Source organism: Aspergillus saccharolyticus (genome assembly GCF_003184585.1).
Source record: "Aspergillus saccharolyticus JOP 1030-1 unplaced genomic scaffold BP01scaffold_17, whole genome shotgun sequence".
Lineage (NCBI taxonomy): Eukaryota > Fungi > Ascomycota > Eurotiomycetes > Eurotiales > Aspergillaceae > Aspergillus > Aspergillus saccharolyticus.
In genome coordinates, this window is record NW_020290627.1 from 334,974 (window position 1) to 353,764 (window position 18,791).

Here is an 18,791-nt window from a genome sequence, read left to right on the forward strand (position 1 = left end):
CTCTCGTCTCGTCCCTAATTTCCAGTGTCAGGAGGTGAGTATTGATATATTTTCTAGTGAAATCATGCTGCACTATGTGCTCGCATCGTATTCTGTTGTTAGCATGCATAGCCAGCCCATGTTCGAGCCCTGGTAACACTCTGGAAGTGAGGCGTTACTCTTTGACCAGTCACTCCGGATGGTTTGCAGCGAGTTCTGATATTGATTCGAAACCCTCTGCGCTTTTGTCGATTGACATTACATGAACGAACTGGTATATTCCAAAGTTAAGAAGCTGACAACTTCAGGTTTGACGATCTAGACTCGCATAATGACATCCTATCCCAAGAAGAAGTGCGGTAAGGACTTTTCGGGCCAGTAGAGTCTATATGAAGGTTTGTACTGATCAAGAGCAGGTGTTCTTGGAGCCACTGGCTCGGTGGGACAACGATTTATCCTGCTGCTCGCCGACCACCCCTTCTTGGAGCTTCATGCCGTCGGTGCCTCGGAGCGCTCTGCTGGCAAGGCCTACAAGGATGCTGTGAGATGGAAGCAGACTACAGCTATGTCCGAAAAGCTCAGCAATCTTGTGCTGCGTGACTGCAAGGCTGAGCAGTTTGCCGATTGCGATTTGGTTTTCTCTGGACTGAACAGTGACGTTGCAGGCGATGTCGGTTAGTGGCCATCCACCTCAGATCTCTGAAATCCCACTGATCAGATGTCACAGAGATGGAATTCATCAAGGCCGACATCCCCGTCTTCTCCAACGCGAAGAACTACCGCAAGCACCCCCTCGTCCCGCTCATTGTTCCTACTGTCAACCCTCATCATTTCGACCTCATCCCTCACCAAAGGAAACATTTTGGTCTGAAGAAGGGCTTCCTGGTCTGCAACTCCAACTGCGCAGTGATTGGCATCGTCATTCCCTTCGCTGCCCTCCAGGCCAAGTTTGGCCCCGTTGTTGAGGTGGAGGTCTTTACCGAGCAAGCTCTGTCTGGCGCCGGTTACCCGGGTGTTCCCAGCATGGACATCCTCGACAATGTCATTCCGTTCATCAGCGGTGAGGAGGACAAGCTTGAGAATGAGGCTCAGAAGATCCTCGGTTCTTTGAATGCCGATGCTACTGGTTTTGAGGAGCAAGCCGGACTTAGAGTGGGTGCCACTTGCACTCGTGTTGGAGTCACGGATGGCCACATGGCGTTTGTATCCCTGCGCTTCAAGAACCGCCCGGCGCCCAGCGCAGAGCAGGTCGTTCAGGCTATGAGGGAGTACCAGTCGGAGGCGCAGAAGTTGGGTGCCCCATCGGCTCCTGCGGAGGCTATCAAGGTTTTCGATGAGCCCGATCGCCCACAACCCAGACTCGACCGTGACATTCACAAGGGATACACTGTTAGCGTTGGACGCGTCCGTGAAGGCCAGGAAGGTGGCTACTTCGATATTCGATTTGCTGCCTTGTCGCACAACACCGTTCTCGGCGCTGCAGGATCGTCTATCCTTAACGCTGAGGTTGCTGTCATCAAGGGTTACATCTAGACACGTGATAGATAATAAAAGTGTATATAGTAACTTGAGTTAACATTTTCCTCTGGCCGACAGAGTGAGTCGAGAGACTTGTACATTAGGTGCATGAGCGAGTGACATGTGATTGAAGTACCCACACCGCCCGATTATATAACGGGCTGCCCCTAGGACCTTTCCGGCTTAGCGTGCATCAAGCTCAATTTGAACGGGCTTTAGGGCTCAACCCACCCAGCACCGGAGCGCTAAGCGAAAATCGAGAGCGCCCTGGATATTAGCTGTTGAAGGCCTTGCTCCGACCATCTTTTCTCTTCCGCGACACTTCGACAACTTAACCGGTTCAAGTCGACAAAGCAGCCAAGATGCCTCGCGGACCGTAAGTCCAGCCTCTCTGAAGAAATTGCGACATTTCGTGCACCTGCGGTCCTGGTCGAACATATTTCGAGATTTTTTTCGGGCCGCAGGGGCAGATGGGTGCAGATTCATATCGAACGTGAGGATGAAATGCTGATTTGAATGTTCGTGCAGTAAGAAGCACCAGAAGCGCCTTAGTGCGCCTTCGCACTGGCTCCTGGACAAGATGTCCGGAACCTATGCTCCCAAGGCCTCCCCCGGTCCCCACAAGCTCCGCGACTGCTTGCCCCTGATTGTCTTCATCCGCAACCGGTACGAATCCTCGATTAACGCGACGCGACATCCAATCGCCCGGAGAAACACCGGCTAACTGCGAGTATAGTCTCAAGTACGCCTTGAACGGCCGCGAGACCAAGGCCATCATGATGCAGCGTCTTATCAAGGTCGACGGCAAGGTCCGCACCGACCCTACCTACCCCGCTGGCTTCATGGACGTCATCGGCATCGAGAAGACTGGCGAGAACTTCCGCCTGATCTACGACACCAAGGGTCGCTTCACCGTCCACCGCATCCAGGCTGAGGAGGCTGAGTACAAGCTCTGCAAGGTTAAGCGTGTTCAGCTTGGCAAGGGCGGGATCCCATTCTTGGTTACGCACGATGCGAGAACGTGAGTGCATGCTCTCTACAAGTTCCGTGTCATTCAGTCGTTGGACCAAGCTTTGGTTGATCGGCGGAGGACGAAAGAATCGGAACGACGGTTCTTTACGGGAACATTCGTAAGGAACCACATATGGGAACTCTATGTGCTAACCAGGCTTCTTGCTACAGCATCCGCTACCCCGACCCCGCCATCAAGGTCAACGACACCGTGAAGGTTGACATCTCCACTGGCAAGATCTCCGACTTCGTCCGCTTCGATACCGGTGTTGTCTGTATGGTCACTGGTGGTCGTAACATGGGTCGTGTTGGTGTCGTCACCCACCGTGAGCGCCACGACGGAGGTTTCAACATCGTCCACATCAAGGACGCTATTGACAACACCTTCGCTACCCGCGAGTCCAACGTTTTCGTCATCGGCCAGGACAAGCCCTGGATCTCCCTCCCCAAGGGCAAGGGTGTCAAGGTACGCTACTAACCCATTATGACTTGTACCACAATCACAGCTAACAACACTTTCAGCTCTCCATTGCTGAGGAGCGTGACCGCCGCCGTGCCTACGCCATCGCCAACTAGACGTAGTCTGGTAAGTGTCGTAAGATGCCGCAAATCAAAAAGCTTTGAAAAATTCCGCTGGGGAGACGACGTCTTGTCTTGCTTTGTGGGCCTGTATGACGCCGGTTACGATAATATGAAGCGTTATTCAGAATCAAAAAAAGAGAAAGTTCTGTCCACGGGATGTTTCACTGAGCGTGTTTCACTGTCCATCATGCTCTGTAAGCTTGTAACATCAAGGCATTGCAAAGATCGCTCCTGATGCCCATTGCTCCATTGTTCTGGTCTCGTAGTCGTAGCCGTATCTTTGCTTCTAAGGATCGACAGAGGGAGCCACCTTCAACTGAATCCCCGTCTTATCTTCCCTGGTCCCCCTGACCACAGATTTGACCCATTGACCTCACCGGCATGATGATGGATCAGTCCCTTGCTGGTCGGAACCTTGAAATGCGGCCCCATTCCCAAGAAAGTCCACTCACCCGGCGGGCCGTCCCCTTCTGACTAGTGCAATTTTGGTCTTCTCATTCTGGAGTTCGGAGAGATCATCTCACTTCCACTCCATGTTGCCCTAGCAGGACCATTAGATGCATGGCTTGAGCTATTGAGGTTGGATGCAGCACTATCTCTCGAGAATATCCCATGCACATAGCACGTCTCCTTGGGAAGCCAGACGGGTGAGGGTGAAAACTCCGATTTACCGCTCATATCTGACCATCCATTGCACAAGGCGTTACCGACCATGGGGCCTCAGAAATAGATGAAAAGTGCAGGCATCTGACTCAGTACTAACACCGATCTCACATGCATCATTCGACCTGTAATAGTCACTCACTCTATCCGACCGTCCAGGAAAATTCATCCTTCCCAAAAGAAGCTTGCTCCACCCACCATGGACCATACAGGTGAAAGATAACACGTCTATTTCTCCCATCTGCACGCCAATATAGATCCTACGCTTTCCCTCCAATTTCCATCTGGCTTTCTCATGCACCCATGAGGGGACTGTAAGAGGATCGAGCCTAAGAGATCCCGGCTCTTGCTGCTACAGCGGCTACAGCTGCTACCACGGTAGTAATGCTATTGTCCATTGTTCGAAGGAATCTGCGATCTATCGTCTCTCGCCATTCCCGGTTTTTCCCTTCTATAGGCCGATTTTCAGTCTTAGAACGTACGAGGCATGAAATGAGCACCGACCACCGCGGCCTCAAAACCCGCCGGGGTTCAGACACCTTTCTTCAATTGACCAAATGATAAGTCATTCTGGGCGGTTGATCTTCACTCGGTTTTGGCGTGCCAATTGTGATTGATACTGACATGACACCGCCGGACCAATAAATTCAGGTTCCAATAATGGTTCGTCGACATTGTGGAGATGGAGTCAGCTTCTACCAGGTCAGCATTGGCGCTCGGGATCGATCGGGAGAAAGAAGATTACGATCATTCGCTCAGGCCCAGTTGCCTTCCTTCCAAGTTAGTGAGTTCGATTTCCTAGGCTTGTCAATGGGTGGGATATCTTTCTTCAAATTATTGTCTTATGGCTTTCCCCTCTTGCAGGCCCCTTCCCCCATCCCGGGCGCAATTGAGGCTGCCTCTCCACTGGCTTGTCAGTCCGGCCTGACAGGATACCGACAGGTCATCCGAACGGGCGACTGAGACGACTTTACCCCCAAGAGTCAGTAGTCGGCGTGCACCCAGCTTTGTGCCACTAACATGGCCGTTGTCAAGGGTGCTGGCAGGCCCTGCCAACAGTCTTGCGGAGAGCGACCGATTGCGGAGAAGTTACTCAGCATTGCTACACTTGGTTGGCCGATGAGCGCAAAGAATACATACTATATCCTTACCATTTAGGCTTGGTAGGCAGGATGATGGTGATTATCGTTTGAAGCCATCGTCAATTGATGTTGAACCCTTCAGTCGCTTCGCTACTGCCCATACCCACGTACACCACACTTTAACTCTGAGTCAGGTGTCATGCATGCTGCAGGCGATGGACCAATGTGGGTTAATTGCCCAAGCCAAGGAACAGAACAAAGGTCAATACTTCGGCAGAGTCACTAGGCGTCTCCTCCCAGGAAGCTAAAAGAGTTACAAGAAAGTGATCCATCCATTTTTGATCTTTCTCTTATTGCTTTCGATTCGTTGTAGACTGGGTCCGTGGGAGATACGAAGAGGTTTTCAACAGCCGTTGTTCCTTCCCGTCGAGTGACGATGGCTCGCCTCGCCAGCGGTCCAAGAGTCGGGCTTTTAACAGCAACTGTCGCTGTTCCCGTACCCTTCATGCTAGTAGCCATGTGTCCTAATCGCTCACAATGAATTCTTCCCGATCTTGAAAGGCCTGGACTCAACCGACACCCCAGACGAACAGCCGCCTGGTTACCCTGCCTGATCTCTATCAGGACCTCTCCTCCGGGAGAGCAGCTCAAGATACACAGCCCGTCTGGCTGCAGCAAAGGTGACCACCGATGCTAGTGGTCGAATTCGACCATCTCAGTGGTCACACAGCCAGGAAACTGAACAGCACTATGCCTGTCCCTGTTACGATCCCAGGCTGTCTACGATGAGATGGAGTCGGGAGTCTTTTCTCGCGCTCCTCAAAGTATCCTACTGGTGGAATTCATCATCATCGCTTCTTGTTCTCGCTTGCTGTCGACACACGTCTCTCTCTCGGACCAGTTGAATTTGACGACTGCATTTACTGATTGGAGTTCTAGTAGCCGACTCCTCATATGAGTCGAACATCAGCAGACTTCGGATGGTAGTTCCGTTCACTGAGAGGGCTGGACCTTATCAAATGTGCCCGACTCGGACGAGAGGAATGGGACGGTATGATGATGTTGATGAGCAAGGTAAGGGAGGGGAACTGGTAGGGAGGTATCCTGCAAGCTGCAAGCTGCACTCAGTTGCAGCATAAGGATCTGGAAGGCTGATAGTAAAGTTTCTCGGGATTAGAGGGAGGAAACGAAGGAAAAGAGAGGGAGAGGAGAAGAGAGGAGCAAAGGAGAGAGGTAGGCGGGTAGTAGCCTGTAGGTGGGTGGGGGGGTTGGAGTAGTCGAAAGCCATGAGACAAAGAAGGATTTGAGGTAAGAGGGTCCAAGCGACAAGTTGTTACTGAGTAAATGGATAGATCACGGCGGGATCAGGGATTATTCTGAATTGACGGGCCTCCCGCCCGCGGCACGGCACCCACTCTCGATCTTCCCTTTTCCCTTCCCTTTCTCTTCTCTCTACACACTACCTACGGTAGTCTCTACTACTACTCCATCCTCCCCCTGCGCCACACCATCGGAGAACTCCACTGACCGTGGAGATGCACCACTATTCGTTGCATTGTTTGTTAACTATTATTGTTTTGTGATTCATCCAACTATTATCTGACCCCTTAGAAGCTTGGAGTCGCGCATTGGGCTCTTTCCCTCAGTGCGTCCTTCGGAGTACACACACTAAGTTACTCGTACTCTGGACCACCGCATGTCTATGCCGTTACGTCGACGGTCGCCGCGCCAACAGCCACGAGCTCCTTCGGTACACATCTTTGGACTGATTGGCTTAATGCGATATTCAGTTCGTTCTTTTAATCCCACCCCTCTAAGGAGTATTTTACAAGGCTTGATACTGACCTAGCACAAGGATTTACTAGCGTACTAACTTCTAAGCCTGGTCCTCCGACGGTTGTTACGGAAGAAGTACTCTAAGCTGCTTCTGCCCGTTACGTGGAAGTTCTCCTCACGCCAATTCTCTCTCCTACGCCTTTTTGACACGAAGACTATTGAATGTAACGCATAGAAGATACCCCGGTAACATAATCGATAGAAAGTGGAACGACGGGTCGACTCCTTGTAGAAAGCCTTGCAACCGTTCATCAGGCGATCGACTACGGAGTAGTTTCGGGCGGTCCTGATTGATTCATTGACACTTGACGTTACTAGGACTTCGTGATCATCAGCTTCTATACCGGTCCTTGTTGGCCTCACCCGTCATTCGTCCATTCAACCTGGTGAGCTGAAGAAGCAATAAGGACAAAATACCCTGCTAGATTAGGGCCCGCAGTAGCAGCGTCGCTTGTCGCTAGCCACTTTTCCGCTTTCCTTTCCTCTCCCGACCAGTATTTGCCTGTTGCCGACGCTCCAGGTGGTGGCAACAACATTGTGGATTCGTACAGCTCTCATCTGGGTCTTCCCGAGAGATGGTGCCTTATAGGATCATCGAGTATCATCGGCATCAGCATGACGGACGACGACCGTCCCACCCCCCCGTTCCTGGCGTCTGTTGAAGCCCGGAGCAGCCTCTCAGATAGAGGCCGCCCGGGGCCGGCTGAAAGTCATTGCCTCACGATCTCGGCCTGGTGTATATTTGACCTCATTATCGATTGCACACACCGCTACAATGATTCGGAGGCGATGCTTCCTTTCTAAACCGTCTTTTCGCCTGTTTATCATGATGAATGAGGTCTCGGGTGAATCTTCCAGAATCTAACGACTACTGCATGACGAGATGTTCCATCCCGGCTACTGACCGCCTCTCCTGCCTTTTCCTTCACCCTGGTTTGTTCCTTTATTCCAGATGCCACCTGTTGATCCACTGCCGCCGTTGGCTGACTGCCATCATTAATGGCTGCTATTATCGGCTGGTGTTATTGCCAAACGGGCTGAATCTTGCTCGACGGCCGTTCAGATTTATCGTCTCTGCCGATTCTTCAGCCCATGTGGGGGTTCTTGCGTCGTCACAACCGCCCCCCAGATGGATTAAACGCTTCCTAGACCTAACGGCCCTGGTCTAGGTTGCACGCGCTCCCTGACCGGTGGTAGTGTGCTTAGCGACGATGCTAGCAGCGAGCTAGACTATTGGCCTGAGAGAATCAGCTAACAGAGTTCTATTCATACTTTCAGCTTTTGGGTGTTGAGGTAATCTCCGTAGCCTCAGTCTGACCTGGTTCCCGGGCCCAAGGGTTCGGATCAGCGCCAGCCTTTTTTTACTCTTTATTTTTGGCCTCAATTTTGATGCTCAATTTACTGTATCCTCCCACAGACTTTTCTTACAGATTTCGGGTTAGTTCGATTACTGATCATGTTCTTTGTATGCAATGCGCCACTTGCCGCCATCCTTTTTGGCAGTTCAACCGCGACAAGAAAGCAGGATACCGTTCAAAGCCCTCGTGAGTTGTCAAACGTGGCGAATTAAGGGAATATTAGCTGCGGCTGGACAATGGCCCATCCCCCCAGAGTTCAGGAAGCGAGGTGGAGGTTTCTATGACTCTATCTGAAGCTTAGTATAACTACACAATAAAAGCGATGGGGTGAAAGTAATAAAAGCTTTGTTTTTTCTTCCCATCAACTTGTCCGCAATATCTTACCCTCATCCTCGATTCCTGATTATAGTATCTGTCATTTCCCCACTGGGCTTGCTAATGGTTCACCTGCTCAAAGGAGTATCACTGTGTGCACTACTTCGTACCATCCACTATTATTAGTGTCAGGTCACTTCTGCTTATTTGCCTCTGGAGGTTTGAACCCAATCTGTAAGTCTTCTCTGACGTCGATGGTGCTTTGGATATAGGTCTGATCCGGGACGTTCTAGATCATTCAATAACCGTTCAACCGTCTTGCGGAGATCTTGCTTCCGTTTCTACAGCTAGCAGTGGTACAGGACCAGGGAAAGAGATAAAAAAAAAAATAAAAAAGAGAAAAGAAAAAGAGGCTAAAAAGAATTAACGGAGAGAGGAAAATCAAGCCAAAGACGTAGCTGGTGTGCATTTACGTGTGAGTGAGTGCGTGTCTAGTGGTGTGTACGAATTATCGTCTATCGGTGTCTATTCTTCTTACAGAACTGTACCTACCATCTCTCTCGCTTTCTTGCTCTTTTCCCTCGCCAGCCCCCCTCTCTCTATTCCTCTCCACTATCCTCCCCACTCAATGTAAAACGGAGGCACATTTACCCTTTGAACCCTTTCTTCTTCCTTCTTCCAAGACCCCAAAGTGGCTTTCTTATCCTCCTGGTTCTGACTTTTCTGTGCTGCATCAGTGGCCATGTCCACATACTCGCCTTCTTCCACTGGTATGCCAGTCATGTCTGATCCACCAGTCTACCCGTCTATCTTCCGTGCCGAAGCGGAGATCGCTACGTTTTATCCGAAGTATCGCTGGTGGGAAGATGAGGCCATGACGATGCTGTGGGCCTTTGACATCCAGGAGATCAAACGGGCCATCCGCTTCGGCCTCTTCCGAGACGAGAATACCCCACGAACCACTTTCCAGAATCGCAATGCCGCTGCGATCGACGATTTCCTGTCCGAGCTGGTTGGGCCTCAGGAGAGTCTCTTTATCGGCAATCTTTCACATGTCCAAAAAGTGGAAGAGATCTTACGACGATGCAGAAACGAAGACCCAACGCTAGAATCATGGAGTTGGTTCCCAGCGCAAGGGAAGCGATCAATGACGGCCATTGGCATTGCCGACGACATGGACAATGAAAGCCATGTTCACTTCACCCGAGTCCCCTTCGAGGCGCTGGTGCGGTACTCGCTCGGGTACTCAGCCCCGTTAGTGGACTGGTTTCTCCAGCAGCATACCGCATTGTATATCCACTTGTTGCACCATCTCCGGGCGTTTCCAGAAGAGGTCTCACTGTATATCCAGGTGGAACAGGTTCGTAAGCCTTGTGGGTGAATGCTTTGAGCGCGGCTGATGTTCGCAATTAGCATCTTCGCACCCGAAGCCCTTTCGCTCATCGAGCTGTGGTTATGTGTTTACGCTCCCTGCGAAAGGCCGGCCAGTTGCCGGCGAGTCCTCCGACTCCAGCCTTCGATTTTATTGCCGGTCCGATCCAGCAGCTGTTCAATGAGACCGCCCCCAGCTTAAAATCCGTTTTGAAGGTGTTATGTGTTTCGGCCATGCGATTCAAACAGACGTACGTGCACACTCGGCAAATGGACTGGTCTCGACCCTTCCAGCTCAACTTGGCGTTCTTGGAAGACCTAACAGCCTCGACTTCGCCGCTGGATTTTGCCAGTACGATGTCCCATATTGACGAGGGATATCTCACCGGACTTACTCACAAAAGCTTCTCGGAGCCAGGCCCGGTGGTCAAGCGGGTATTTACAGAGTGGGAGCTGCTGAGTATAGCGGTGTGGGAGTGTTGTACAGCGCTTCCGGACCTGGTAGGCTATATCCAGGAATGTGTACAGGTGAGAACCATTTAGGGTAAGTCAGGGCCATCAGAAAACTAAAACTGAGAGCAGGCTCTACTGGCTGTGCGCAACTACCACTCCCTCACAGCCATTATCGACGGCCTCCGAAAGTACAGCATCACCACATGTAGCAGTTATCCTGCCTCCCACGAGGTCCCCTATATGCTTCCTCCCGAGTTTGAAGTCCTGTTAGATCCTTCGGATAACTTTCTCGGTTACCGGGAAGCATTCAACAACAGTCCCGGGGTGCCCTTCCTCGTCCCACACATCCGAGAATTCCAACAGCATGGCCCACCGGCCATACAGCTGCTCTTCCGACACATGCGGCCATCTCCTTCGCGCTAGGTGATGAATCCGAGCGCAGGTTCGCTCCAGCAATGCCGAAGGCAACCACCATGAAATTCGATTCCCCAGGCAAGGACCTAATCAACGCGGGTCAAATTTCACGCCGGTGGCGTTGTCGAGATATGTGGTCACGCCGAGCTTACGACTCTTGGTCTCCTAGGACACGTAATACTACTAGATTGCAACCCCACGCCTGCGTGAGGCTTACTTTCTTCTCCTTTGACCTATCTTGCGACAGCGGTCATGCAGCGCGGGAGATATCAAATTCCGCCTGGCAGTGGGCCGGGTTTCGGTTTTCCTCTTTTTCCTAATAGTTTTCGGAAATGCTTACTAGTGCCGATTGTTGTCAAACCGGGTTTTTAGGGTTATCATCTCTAGGAGGGACTGTATTTCTAATGCATCTGGATCTTTAGTTGCTTGTGGCTCAAGCGGCAGACGGGATCCATGCGCCTGAGAAGCAACATGTGGGACATAGTATTCCGTAGGAACTAACCAGCTGGACCCTGGAAGGGATCAGTTCATGATCCCTATTCCCATAGCCCAAGGATGCGTAGCGTGCCTCGGATGAAGAAAATGATCATCTTGGCTCGGTTGGATGTACAAGATGCTGGCCTCCGAGGGAGAGTGGCTGGAGATGGGGTACGAAGGCGCTCTAGTGGAAACTATGTAGGTGGATATCGATAGATCACTTCCAGGGTCACTAAGTTATGCAGTGCTGCTCCGCAATTGTCCATTCGCGGTGGGGTGAGACAAGTCCCGCCAGTATCCCATTCTTTTTCATCCAGCTATCAGCCCTAGACCTTGGCATCTGCTGGGAGTGACGTCTTCACCCCTTGATTCAAGCGATACTGGTCTAACGGTTCGCTGCCTTGAGCTATACTCCATAGTAGATGTCATGTGGGACAGTACGTCCAATCCGTCTCGCATAGAGGATCAAAGGGAATCGTGTGAAGCTAACCGTCATTGTTATCAGAGGCAAGTTTCTTCTCTCAGTTGAGTTTCTAAGTGTGCACGATATCCCTCGACGCAGTTGAAGATAGAGTGAACCTTTACGACGTGAGCCAATCTCCACGATGGAGGATTACTTATTTGCATGGGAATAGTTTAACGGTGCCATAGACATAAACCTTGGCTGGCATAACACTTCTTGTTTCCCCCTTTGCCTCCTTCAGACACCACTCATTTTCCAACTCATCCCCATCACCTGCCAACAACAAAACAGAAGTAGACAAGCATAGTTACAGCAAAAGTAATTCCAAGGAAAAAAAGAAAAAAAAAAAATCAAGCAACTTTCTTCAACATCCCCTCCTCCTTCCCAGATGCCGCCCGACGCCTACAGCTCCCAAACCACCCCAGCAGAAACAAAATGCGATTTACCCCCAGGAACGCCGTAACCGCCACATTACCCCAGGTCAGGATATTCCACCCAGCGATATCCTGGAACCTCTCCCATCCCATCCCCCACCCCGTGGCATAGATGTGGCCCACATCCGCCACCAGGAGGGCCAGCAGGTAGTTGCGGATAACCTGGGGCTCCGTGCTGGTGGTTAGGATTCCCACTCCCAGCAGGGCGAGCAGGCCGTACAGGTTGCCCAGTTGGTAGGCGAGGGAGACGGCTTGGGGTTGGAGGAGTGGGTTTGCAGGAGCGGAGACAGAGGGAGGAGGGGTTTGAGCATGGGGGATCTGGTCTGTGATGAAGTGATTGAGGTTGATGAGGGGACTCACTGCCCCGGCGATGCTGAGATGGAGTTGAAAGTTAGGGTTGTGGTTGGAAGGGGTTTACTTAGTCGGTAAAGGGGTGGGGAAGTTGTGTGTATACGCTTCATTGAAATGTTTTGTGTGGGTACGTACAGAGAGATGGGCTCGAAGATGCCGAAGATCAGATTCGGCCAGGGAGGGAGAATGGAGGGCATGATGCTGTGCTGTGGTGAACTGAATTGGAGGGAGGGTATACGAGGTATCACTCATGGATTGGAGTCGAGTAGAGTCTACAAGTTGTGATGAGTCCATCCGTCTACGGAGTAACTAAGTTAACTTAGTACTTGCTTATGTAGCCACACTGTTTATCCTTCCTACTTCTGGGACCTGCTGATTCAGCAATCCGGTTTTGCGCTTCTGGCAGCTTTCCCCAGCCTTAAACCCAACCCCAGACTCTCCGCCCGCAGCCAAAGTCAACCCCCCAAAACCAAAAAGTACCTGAAACCACTTTGTACAAGTCGATTAACCATCCATCTTCCATTTGCCTTCACTAAATTAGAATTTAACCTGTACTTTTCTTTTATTAATAACTCACTACCAAGATATATCCCTCTATTCTCCGATCCACTTCTGCTGGATTCAACAGTCGATTCAATAAGTCCGAACCTGCAAAATGGCTCATGGCTACGTCGAGAGTCTTGTTCCATCTGTGGTGATCTCTTCATCCCTGCCCTCATCGTTTGAATGCTAGCTACCTTGCGGGTGCCTTGAAGACCATGGAACACACCGGCACCTTCACCCGGTCTTACGACGAATCCCTGATTCGCGAACTACCCCAGCTTCAGAGTCTCCGCATTGCTCCTCTCCGTCAGCCTGTTTCGCGCTTGCTGAGCGTGCCTTCGCCGCTGGAGCCAAATGCCAGTCGGGTTCGCGAAGCCACTGCTGCTCCCACCCCCAATAGCTCCGCGGGCATTCTTCCGGACCCGCGGAGTAATGATCCTGTCACAGGAGCCCCCGGGGAGCGTGTGCAGGGACCACGGCCGCCGAAGAAGACCGATACCTTCGTGGATTCGCACCTGAGCCTCGAGCCACCGCCGCCCAAGCCCATCCTCCCCGCCTTTGTCAATCTCCGTGCTCTAGAACGAACCCCCCATCCCTCCTTCGACGATGAGAGTCCTCATGCCCGCAAGCGGCGCCGGGTCGGGGTGCAGGCCGAGACCTTCGCTGAGCATCTGCAACTGCCCATCCCGCAGGCTCAGAAGGAGCAACGCCCACCCCCGTTTGGGCCCTTTGCGATCTTGAATGGATTGAACGAACCGCCTCCCAATGCCGCTCTGCTGCCGCCCATTGAGGCCGGCTCGAGTCTCACGCAGCTGCTGACTAAACCTTCCCGAGACAGCTCGGTCGTGGAGCCGGCTTCGCTGACCACCTCCTTCAGCGATGCTCCGACAGGCGAGAGACGAGAAGGTAGGATCGAGGACCTCCTAGCATCCCCGATTGCGACGAAGGCGGCTGAGAGCGACCGGGGCGGCGCCGTTGACATTAGACCTCTGGACGACCCGGTCCCCGCGGATCGAACGGCATGTGACAAAACCGATGAAGGCGTAACGGACAAGAAGTCACCTGCTACCGATGAAAGCCAAGAACCACTGTCTCCCAAGACCCGGGGCCGTTCTCGTAAGAATCTTCGCAAATGGACGGAGGAGGAGACCACCGCGCTGTTACGCGGGGTGGTTAAGTGCGGCATCGGCAACTGGACGGCCATCCTGGCGCAGCCGGAATTGAAATTCAACAAGCGCAGCGCTTCAAACCTGAAAGATAGGTATGGTATTCACCGTAGCTTCGAGGCGGATTGTGATTTGGAATATCAGACTTGTGTACCAACGAAGTACAATCTAGGTTCCGCGTGTGTTGCCCTTGGGCTTACCGGTAAGTTGTCATTCAATCGGAGGGATCCAGCGTCGGGTCCACAAAGCTGATCGTCGACCAGGGCTGCGGATCCGAATGAAGCTACGCGGCAACTACACGACACGCTTGCCAACGCCCTCTCGCGGGCCGAGACGGAAGGCTCCGATGGCACAGCTGGGAAGATTCACTTGCCCCATCCTCGACCCGCCAACGCGGAGCCGCCTTCCGCAAGTAACAGCATGACGGTGGACTTGAATGAGCCGCCCTCTGGCAGCAGTGGCAGCAGCAGTAGCTCGAACATCAAGGAGACATCTCAGAAGGCGGCCAATACCAAGCCGGCTTCCATGTCAAAGGCAACGCCCACGCTAACCAGCAAGTCCAAATCCACTTTGGAGTCTCTGGGCATCCCGGAGCCCCATTTCGCCATGAAGTCCCGGCGTCGTTCACGACGGGTGTTCACCGATGCCGAGGACGAAGCACTACTCAAAGGGTATGCGGTGCATGGCTTTCAATGGACACTGATTCAGCAGGATACACGGCTGAACCTGGGCCATCGCCGAGCCACAGATCTGCGCGATCGCTTCCGGACCAAATTCCCTTACGCCTATCGGGACGGGGGCTCTGTGAGTGGTCGAAACCTCCACGACCACGGGACGGAGACCTCGGATGCCAGAGTTGACAAGGACGGTGCGATGTCCGGCAGTAAGCCGGGAGCACAACCGTCCAAGCCCCAGATCACACGATCCAAACCCCCAGGCCAATCCACGCTAGGGCCTATCGACCCTGCTCTCTCTCCGCCTGCCCCACCCCAAGGTCTCTTCGAAAGTTCATCCAATGCAGTCGCTGCAGCCGCGCCTGCACCCGGAGCAGTATTCCCTTTCCCGCTGGATGAGAATCTAGGGTCCGGTGACAATCCCATGTGGACAGACAATACATTGGCGCCGATGGTCTGGGATGAGATCGGATAGCGTATCCTGCATGGTTGGCCGTTTCACTTCTCTTGTAGATTCCGGGATTTCACCTACATCACTAGTGACTTATGCTTTTTGCGACTGTTCTTCTTCATTCTGGGTCAATCAGATGGTGATCGCATGGACCAAAATCAATCCAGAAACCGGTTCCAGTCCGTGTGTATGCTCCAGGATATGAAGCAAATGTATGTGTATGGTAGGGTTCTGTCTAGTGCACCGCCTCACTTTCAATCAGGAATACTCAATCAAGGTTCGAGCTCGATCTTCAACCTATAAACTAGTACCTTTTGGGCCTTTCTTCCCTTTCCGCCCGAGAGTGTCGTGTATGGGCGGCTTCTTCACCCAGTCCCTATCCATGCACTCTCGTTCATTCGCCCGTCTCGGTGGCATATGTAATAAGTTAGGAAGTAGTCACACCCTCCTGTCTGAGCTACTATACCATCTTTCTACTCGAAACCAGACCATATATGTTTGCCTCTTTACCGATAATCATCCACCGGCCGAATGGTTCCACGTTCTGTATGCCGGAGAAGTGTAGAGAAGCACGCAGATATGCGTAGTATTGTAGAGAAAGGGGCGGCGGGGAAAAAGGCCCTCGCATACCAAGCTCGGGGCTGATAGTTACATTCTTGGGGAGGGTTCGGGGCTCCCCCCGCAGGGCACCGGGTTTGCTCGGGATTTACTACGTTATGTGATTGTGGTACGCTTCACCCTTTTCATCTTTGGGTGTGTGGGGTGTGGATGGTTGTGGTGTGGAACTTGAGACTATTCGCTTATCATGGATTCGTCCTCTATCTTGTAGTGTCATCTATGTAAACACAGGGTCGAGTCAAGTACTAACTAAGACAACTTTTCTTTTTCGAATAGTAGCCATTGAACAATGTGATACCAAACCCCGTTACGCCTTGGCCTCGTCGACGAAAGACCCTCCATGTATGCACGACAGGAGAATGTAGAAAGGTTAGGTTAGGGAGGTAGGTAGGTAGGTAGGTAGGTAGGTAGGTAGGTAGATAGGTAGGTAGGGTAGAAGGGCGGGAATAGACTACTCCGAAGAGCAGCGACTACTACTCATCGCTGCTCTGATCGTCGCTATCGCTCGTCATGACCGTGTCCTCCGCGTCCAGCTTCTTCAGCACCACATCCCCCTTCTTTCCCTTCTTCTCCGCGGCGAACCAGGCCTCCCGACGGCGAGTCTCGCGCTCCGCCTTGCGGGCCTGCCGGAGGATCTTCTCGCGCTGCGCCTGCTCCTGTTTGTCGTGGAGCTCGTGGATGTAGTCTTGCAGATTGGCCAGGTCGGCCCGCAACTTGGTCACCTCGTCGGTCGTCGTCTGGCGCGCGGTCTCGTTGATTGAGGCCTTCTTCTTCAGAGTCGTCAGAGCGCCTTCCAGCTGTGCGATTTGCGCGTCCTTGGCAAAGACTTCCTCGTCCGTGATTCCGTGCGTCATGCTGCTGCTGCTGCTGCCGTTGGCGTTGGCGGTGCCCTGGTCGAAGGCGGCGAGTTCTGCGAGACCCTCTTCCAGCATGGATTCCGGGAAGTATGCGTGGGTAAAGGCTTCGGTGAATGGATTGGGTTTGGTGGTGGAGGAGGGGTTGGAGGCAGTCGGGAGGAGATGCGTGCTGAATGTGTAGTCGGCTGGAACGGTGCCCACTGATTGGGATGCTTCAGATAACGTGTGGTCGTACCGGGGTTTGACGATGGTGTGGGACATGCGCGTGAGGTCGAGTGAGGGATGGAAGAGACCGTTTGGGGGGAGCATGAGGAGGTTGGTGATGGGGTGCGTGTAATCGGCCACCGTCGAGGCGTACTTCTTCCGGCCCACGTTCCATGATAGCACCTTGCCGTTCTGGTGGCCGGATAGCAGGGTCATTCCGTCATATGAGAGCGTGAGCGTGTGCGCCGCTCCGCTGTCGGGAGATGGCGGCGCCCATCGGTCTTCTGCGGGGGGTTGAACCGGGGTCGAATGCAGGGAGGGGTCGTGGAGAGGATGCTGGACGGATTGACTCTTGTAGAAGTCGACCGATTGGATGCTGCCGTCGGCGTAGCCGACGTAGAACGCGCGGTCGACGGGGTCGAGGGTCAGACATGTTGCATTCGCTGACAAGAGAAATGTGCGCAAGAGCCGGCCGGTGCGATAGTCCCAGGCAATCGCGGTGCTGTCTTCCGCAATGGAAACGGCAATGTTGTATCTGCCGGCGCTGTGGCCGACGGCGATGGAGGTGATGGCGGCGCGGTGGTTCGAGAAGGTGCGGATTGGGGAGTTTGGGGCTTGGCGATCACGACCAGACGGGGGTTTGGTGAATGAGAGGAGGTCCAGGAGGGACCAGACGTGGATGCTCGCATCTGATGAGCCGGAAAGAATGAAGTTGGAGGTAGGATCAACCACCAGGGAGGTTACTGGCCGCAGATGGGATGCTGTGGTTGCTATTTGTCGGCCAGTGCAGGTCTAATCAATATAGGGCCGATTAGCGATTAGCGAGATCTCTGATAGAAAGACTCTTGCGAGAAAAAATGAATGTTTGACTTTGACTCACCTCCCACAGAATGAGACGGCCACCTTCTGTGCCCAAAACAACGACATCCCCGTTCTTCCCACCAGCCACTGCGAGACTGCGGATGCGCTCCGGGAATGGGACAGTGGCCTCCTGGTTGCCCTTCTCCCTGCTATATACGTGGACGATCGCCTTTTCCGACTGCGCAGCAAACACATGCGACGGACTCACGGCCAGGCAATTGGCCGCCGTCGAGCTCTTCTTGAAGGTGGAGCGCAGGTTAAGCGTGGGCTGAAACTCGTGCACGCAAATTCCGACATCCCTCAAACTGGCAGACGCCGGGGTCTTCCCCGACGCTACTGTGGATGCAATGAAACACTCTGAAAGCATGACGAATCAGTTCTCACCAGATTGACAGCAAATTGAAGTCACTGTCTCTCTTGGTCTCTTTCTCCGAACTTTTTTTCTGCGATGCGCCAATCGATAACCGTCTCGTTTGCACTGTTTGCTTGCCGCGCAAAAGCGTGGTGATTATGTCATGCTGTGCATAAGAGCGAGTTATGCTCACTTGCTCAGTCCATCCCTGTATCCCCTTGTACTACATCCATACAAAGAACATCGTCCATCCCCCTCCTCCGGACGATCTCATCTTCTCCCTCCTTGGTTGTATCCTTGGTGAGTGAAACTCCCTTTAATGGTCTCCTAGCTCTCCTAGTATCACTCGTCACTGACGAATCTGGAACAGACTGGGTCAGCTCCTTGAGATCTTCGACAACCACTGCCGCAGTAGCATGCGTAGCTGCCGACAGCCTCACCACGTCCAAGAACTTCTGGCGGTACCTTTGAGAAATCACTGGCCTCTCTGAGGTATTTCTGGGCTCATCGTAGCCAATCTCAGTCATCCGCCCGCCGCACTCAAGCTGGAATCCTTCCACATGCTACTTAGATTGCGCTCAACATTAAGGCAGCATGGGCCAATCCAAGGGCTGCGCCTACGGCGACCGATGCAAGGGGCATATTCCCAGGGGTCAGCACCTTGAGATTGCCCGGCGCAACGTCGCTGTTGATCAGACAGCCGCAGAGAGGATCTTGTGACATCCGCCGAAGGACTAGCACAGGCGCCTTCCATCTGC

The 18,791-nt window shown here is 52.8% G+C and overlaps 6 protein-coding genes across 6 annotated transcripts; 4 read left to right on the plus strand and 2 right to left on the minus strand.

Moving 5' to 3' along the window:
• The first annotated feature begins 7 nt into the window (after positions 1 to 7).
• On the plus strand, positions 8 to 1,562 carry BP01DRAFT_357273 (aspartate-semialdehyde dehydrogenase family protein). Its single transcript, XM_025575163.1, has 3 exons — positions 8 to 338; positions 396 to 653; positions 707 to 1,562. Exons 1-3 carry the CDS (start codon positions 311 to 313, stop codon positions 1,510 to 1,512), a joined length of 1,092 nt encoding a protein of 363 aa, XP_025430905.1. The 5' UTR covers positions 8 to 310; the 3' UTR covers positions 1,513 to 1,562.
• Positions 1,563 to 1,818: 256 nt separating this feature from the next.
• Positions 1,819 to 3,321, plus strand: BP01DRAFT_341681 (40S ribosomal protein eS4). The gene is made up of 5 exons (XM_025573456.1): positions 1,819 to 1,873; positions 2,026 to 2,163; positions 2,234 to 2,518; positions 2,680 to 2,974; positions 3,031 to 3,321. Exons 1-5 carry the CDS (start codon positions 1,860 to 1,862, stop codon positions 3,082 to 3,084), a joined length of 786 nt encoding a protein of 261 aa, XP_025430906.1. The 5' UTR covers positions 1,819 to 1,859; the 3' UTR covers positions 3,085 to 3,321.
• A 5,765-nt stretch (positions 3,322 to 9,086) lies between these two features.
• On the plus strand, positions 9,087 to 10,724 carry BP01DRAFT_423822 (uncharacterized protein; the record flags this gene model as incomplete). The annotated part of the gene is made up of 3 exons (XM_025579647.1): positions 9,087 to 9,704; positions 9,758 to 10,243; positions 10,298 to 10,724. 3 exons carry the CDS (start codon positions 9,087 to 9,089, stop codon positions 10,589 to 10,591), a joined length of 1,398 nt encoding a protein of 465 aa, XP_025430907.1. The 3' UTR covers positions 10,592 to 10,724.
• A 959-nt stretch (positions 10,725 to 11,683) lies between these two features.
• Positions 11,684 to 12,578, minus strand: BP01DRAFT_341687 (uncharacterized protein). Its single transcript, XM_025573457.1, has 2 exons — positions 12,443 to 12,578; positions 11,684 to 12,329 (listed from the first exon to the last, which is right to left on the minus strand). Exons 1-2 carry the CDS (start codon positions 12,502 to 12,504, stop codon positions 11,873 to 11,875), a joined length of 519 nt encoding a protein of 172 aa, XP_025430908.1. The 5' UTR covers positions 12,505 to 12,578; the 3' UTR covers positions 11,684 to 11,872.
• Positions 12,579 to 12,796: 218 nt separating this feature from the next.
• On the plus strand, positions 12,797 to 15,410 carry BP01DRAFT_357278 (telomere repeat binding factor family protein). The gene is made up of 3 exons (XM_025575164.1): positions 12,797 to 14,111; positions 14,189 to 14,218; positions 14,280 to 15,410. Exons 1-3 carry the CDS (start codon positions 13,066 to 13,068, stop codon positions 15,163 to 15,165), a joined length of 1,962 nt encoding a protein of 653 aa, XP_025430909.1. The 5' UTR covers positions 12,797 to 13,065; the 3' UTR covers positions 15,166 to 15,410.
• A 671-nt stretch (positions 15,411 to 16,081) lies between these two features.
• On the minus strand, positions 16,082 to 18,090 carry BP01DRAFT_61045 (putative ribosomal assembly complex component Ipi3). The gene is made up of 2 exons (XM_025579969.1): positions 17,701 to 18,090; positions 16,082 to 17,612 (listed from the first exon to the last, which is right to left on the minus strand). The coding sequence occupies exons 1-2, from the start codon at positions 18,046 to 18,048 to the stop codon at positions 16,233 to 16,235; spliced, it is 1,728 nt and encodes a 575-aa protein (XP_025430910.1). The 5' UTR covers positions 18,049 to 18,090; the 3' UTR covers positions 16,082 to 16,232.
• Between the last annotated feature and the right edge of the window lie 701 nt (positions 18,091 to 18,791).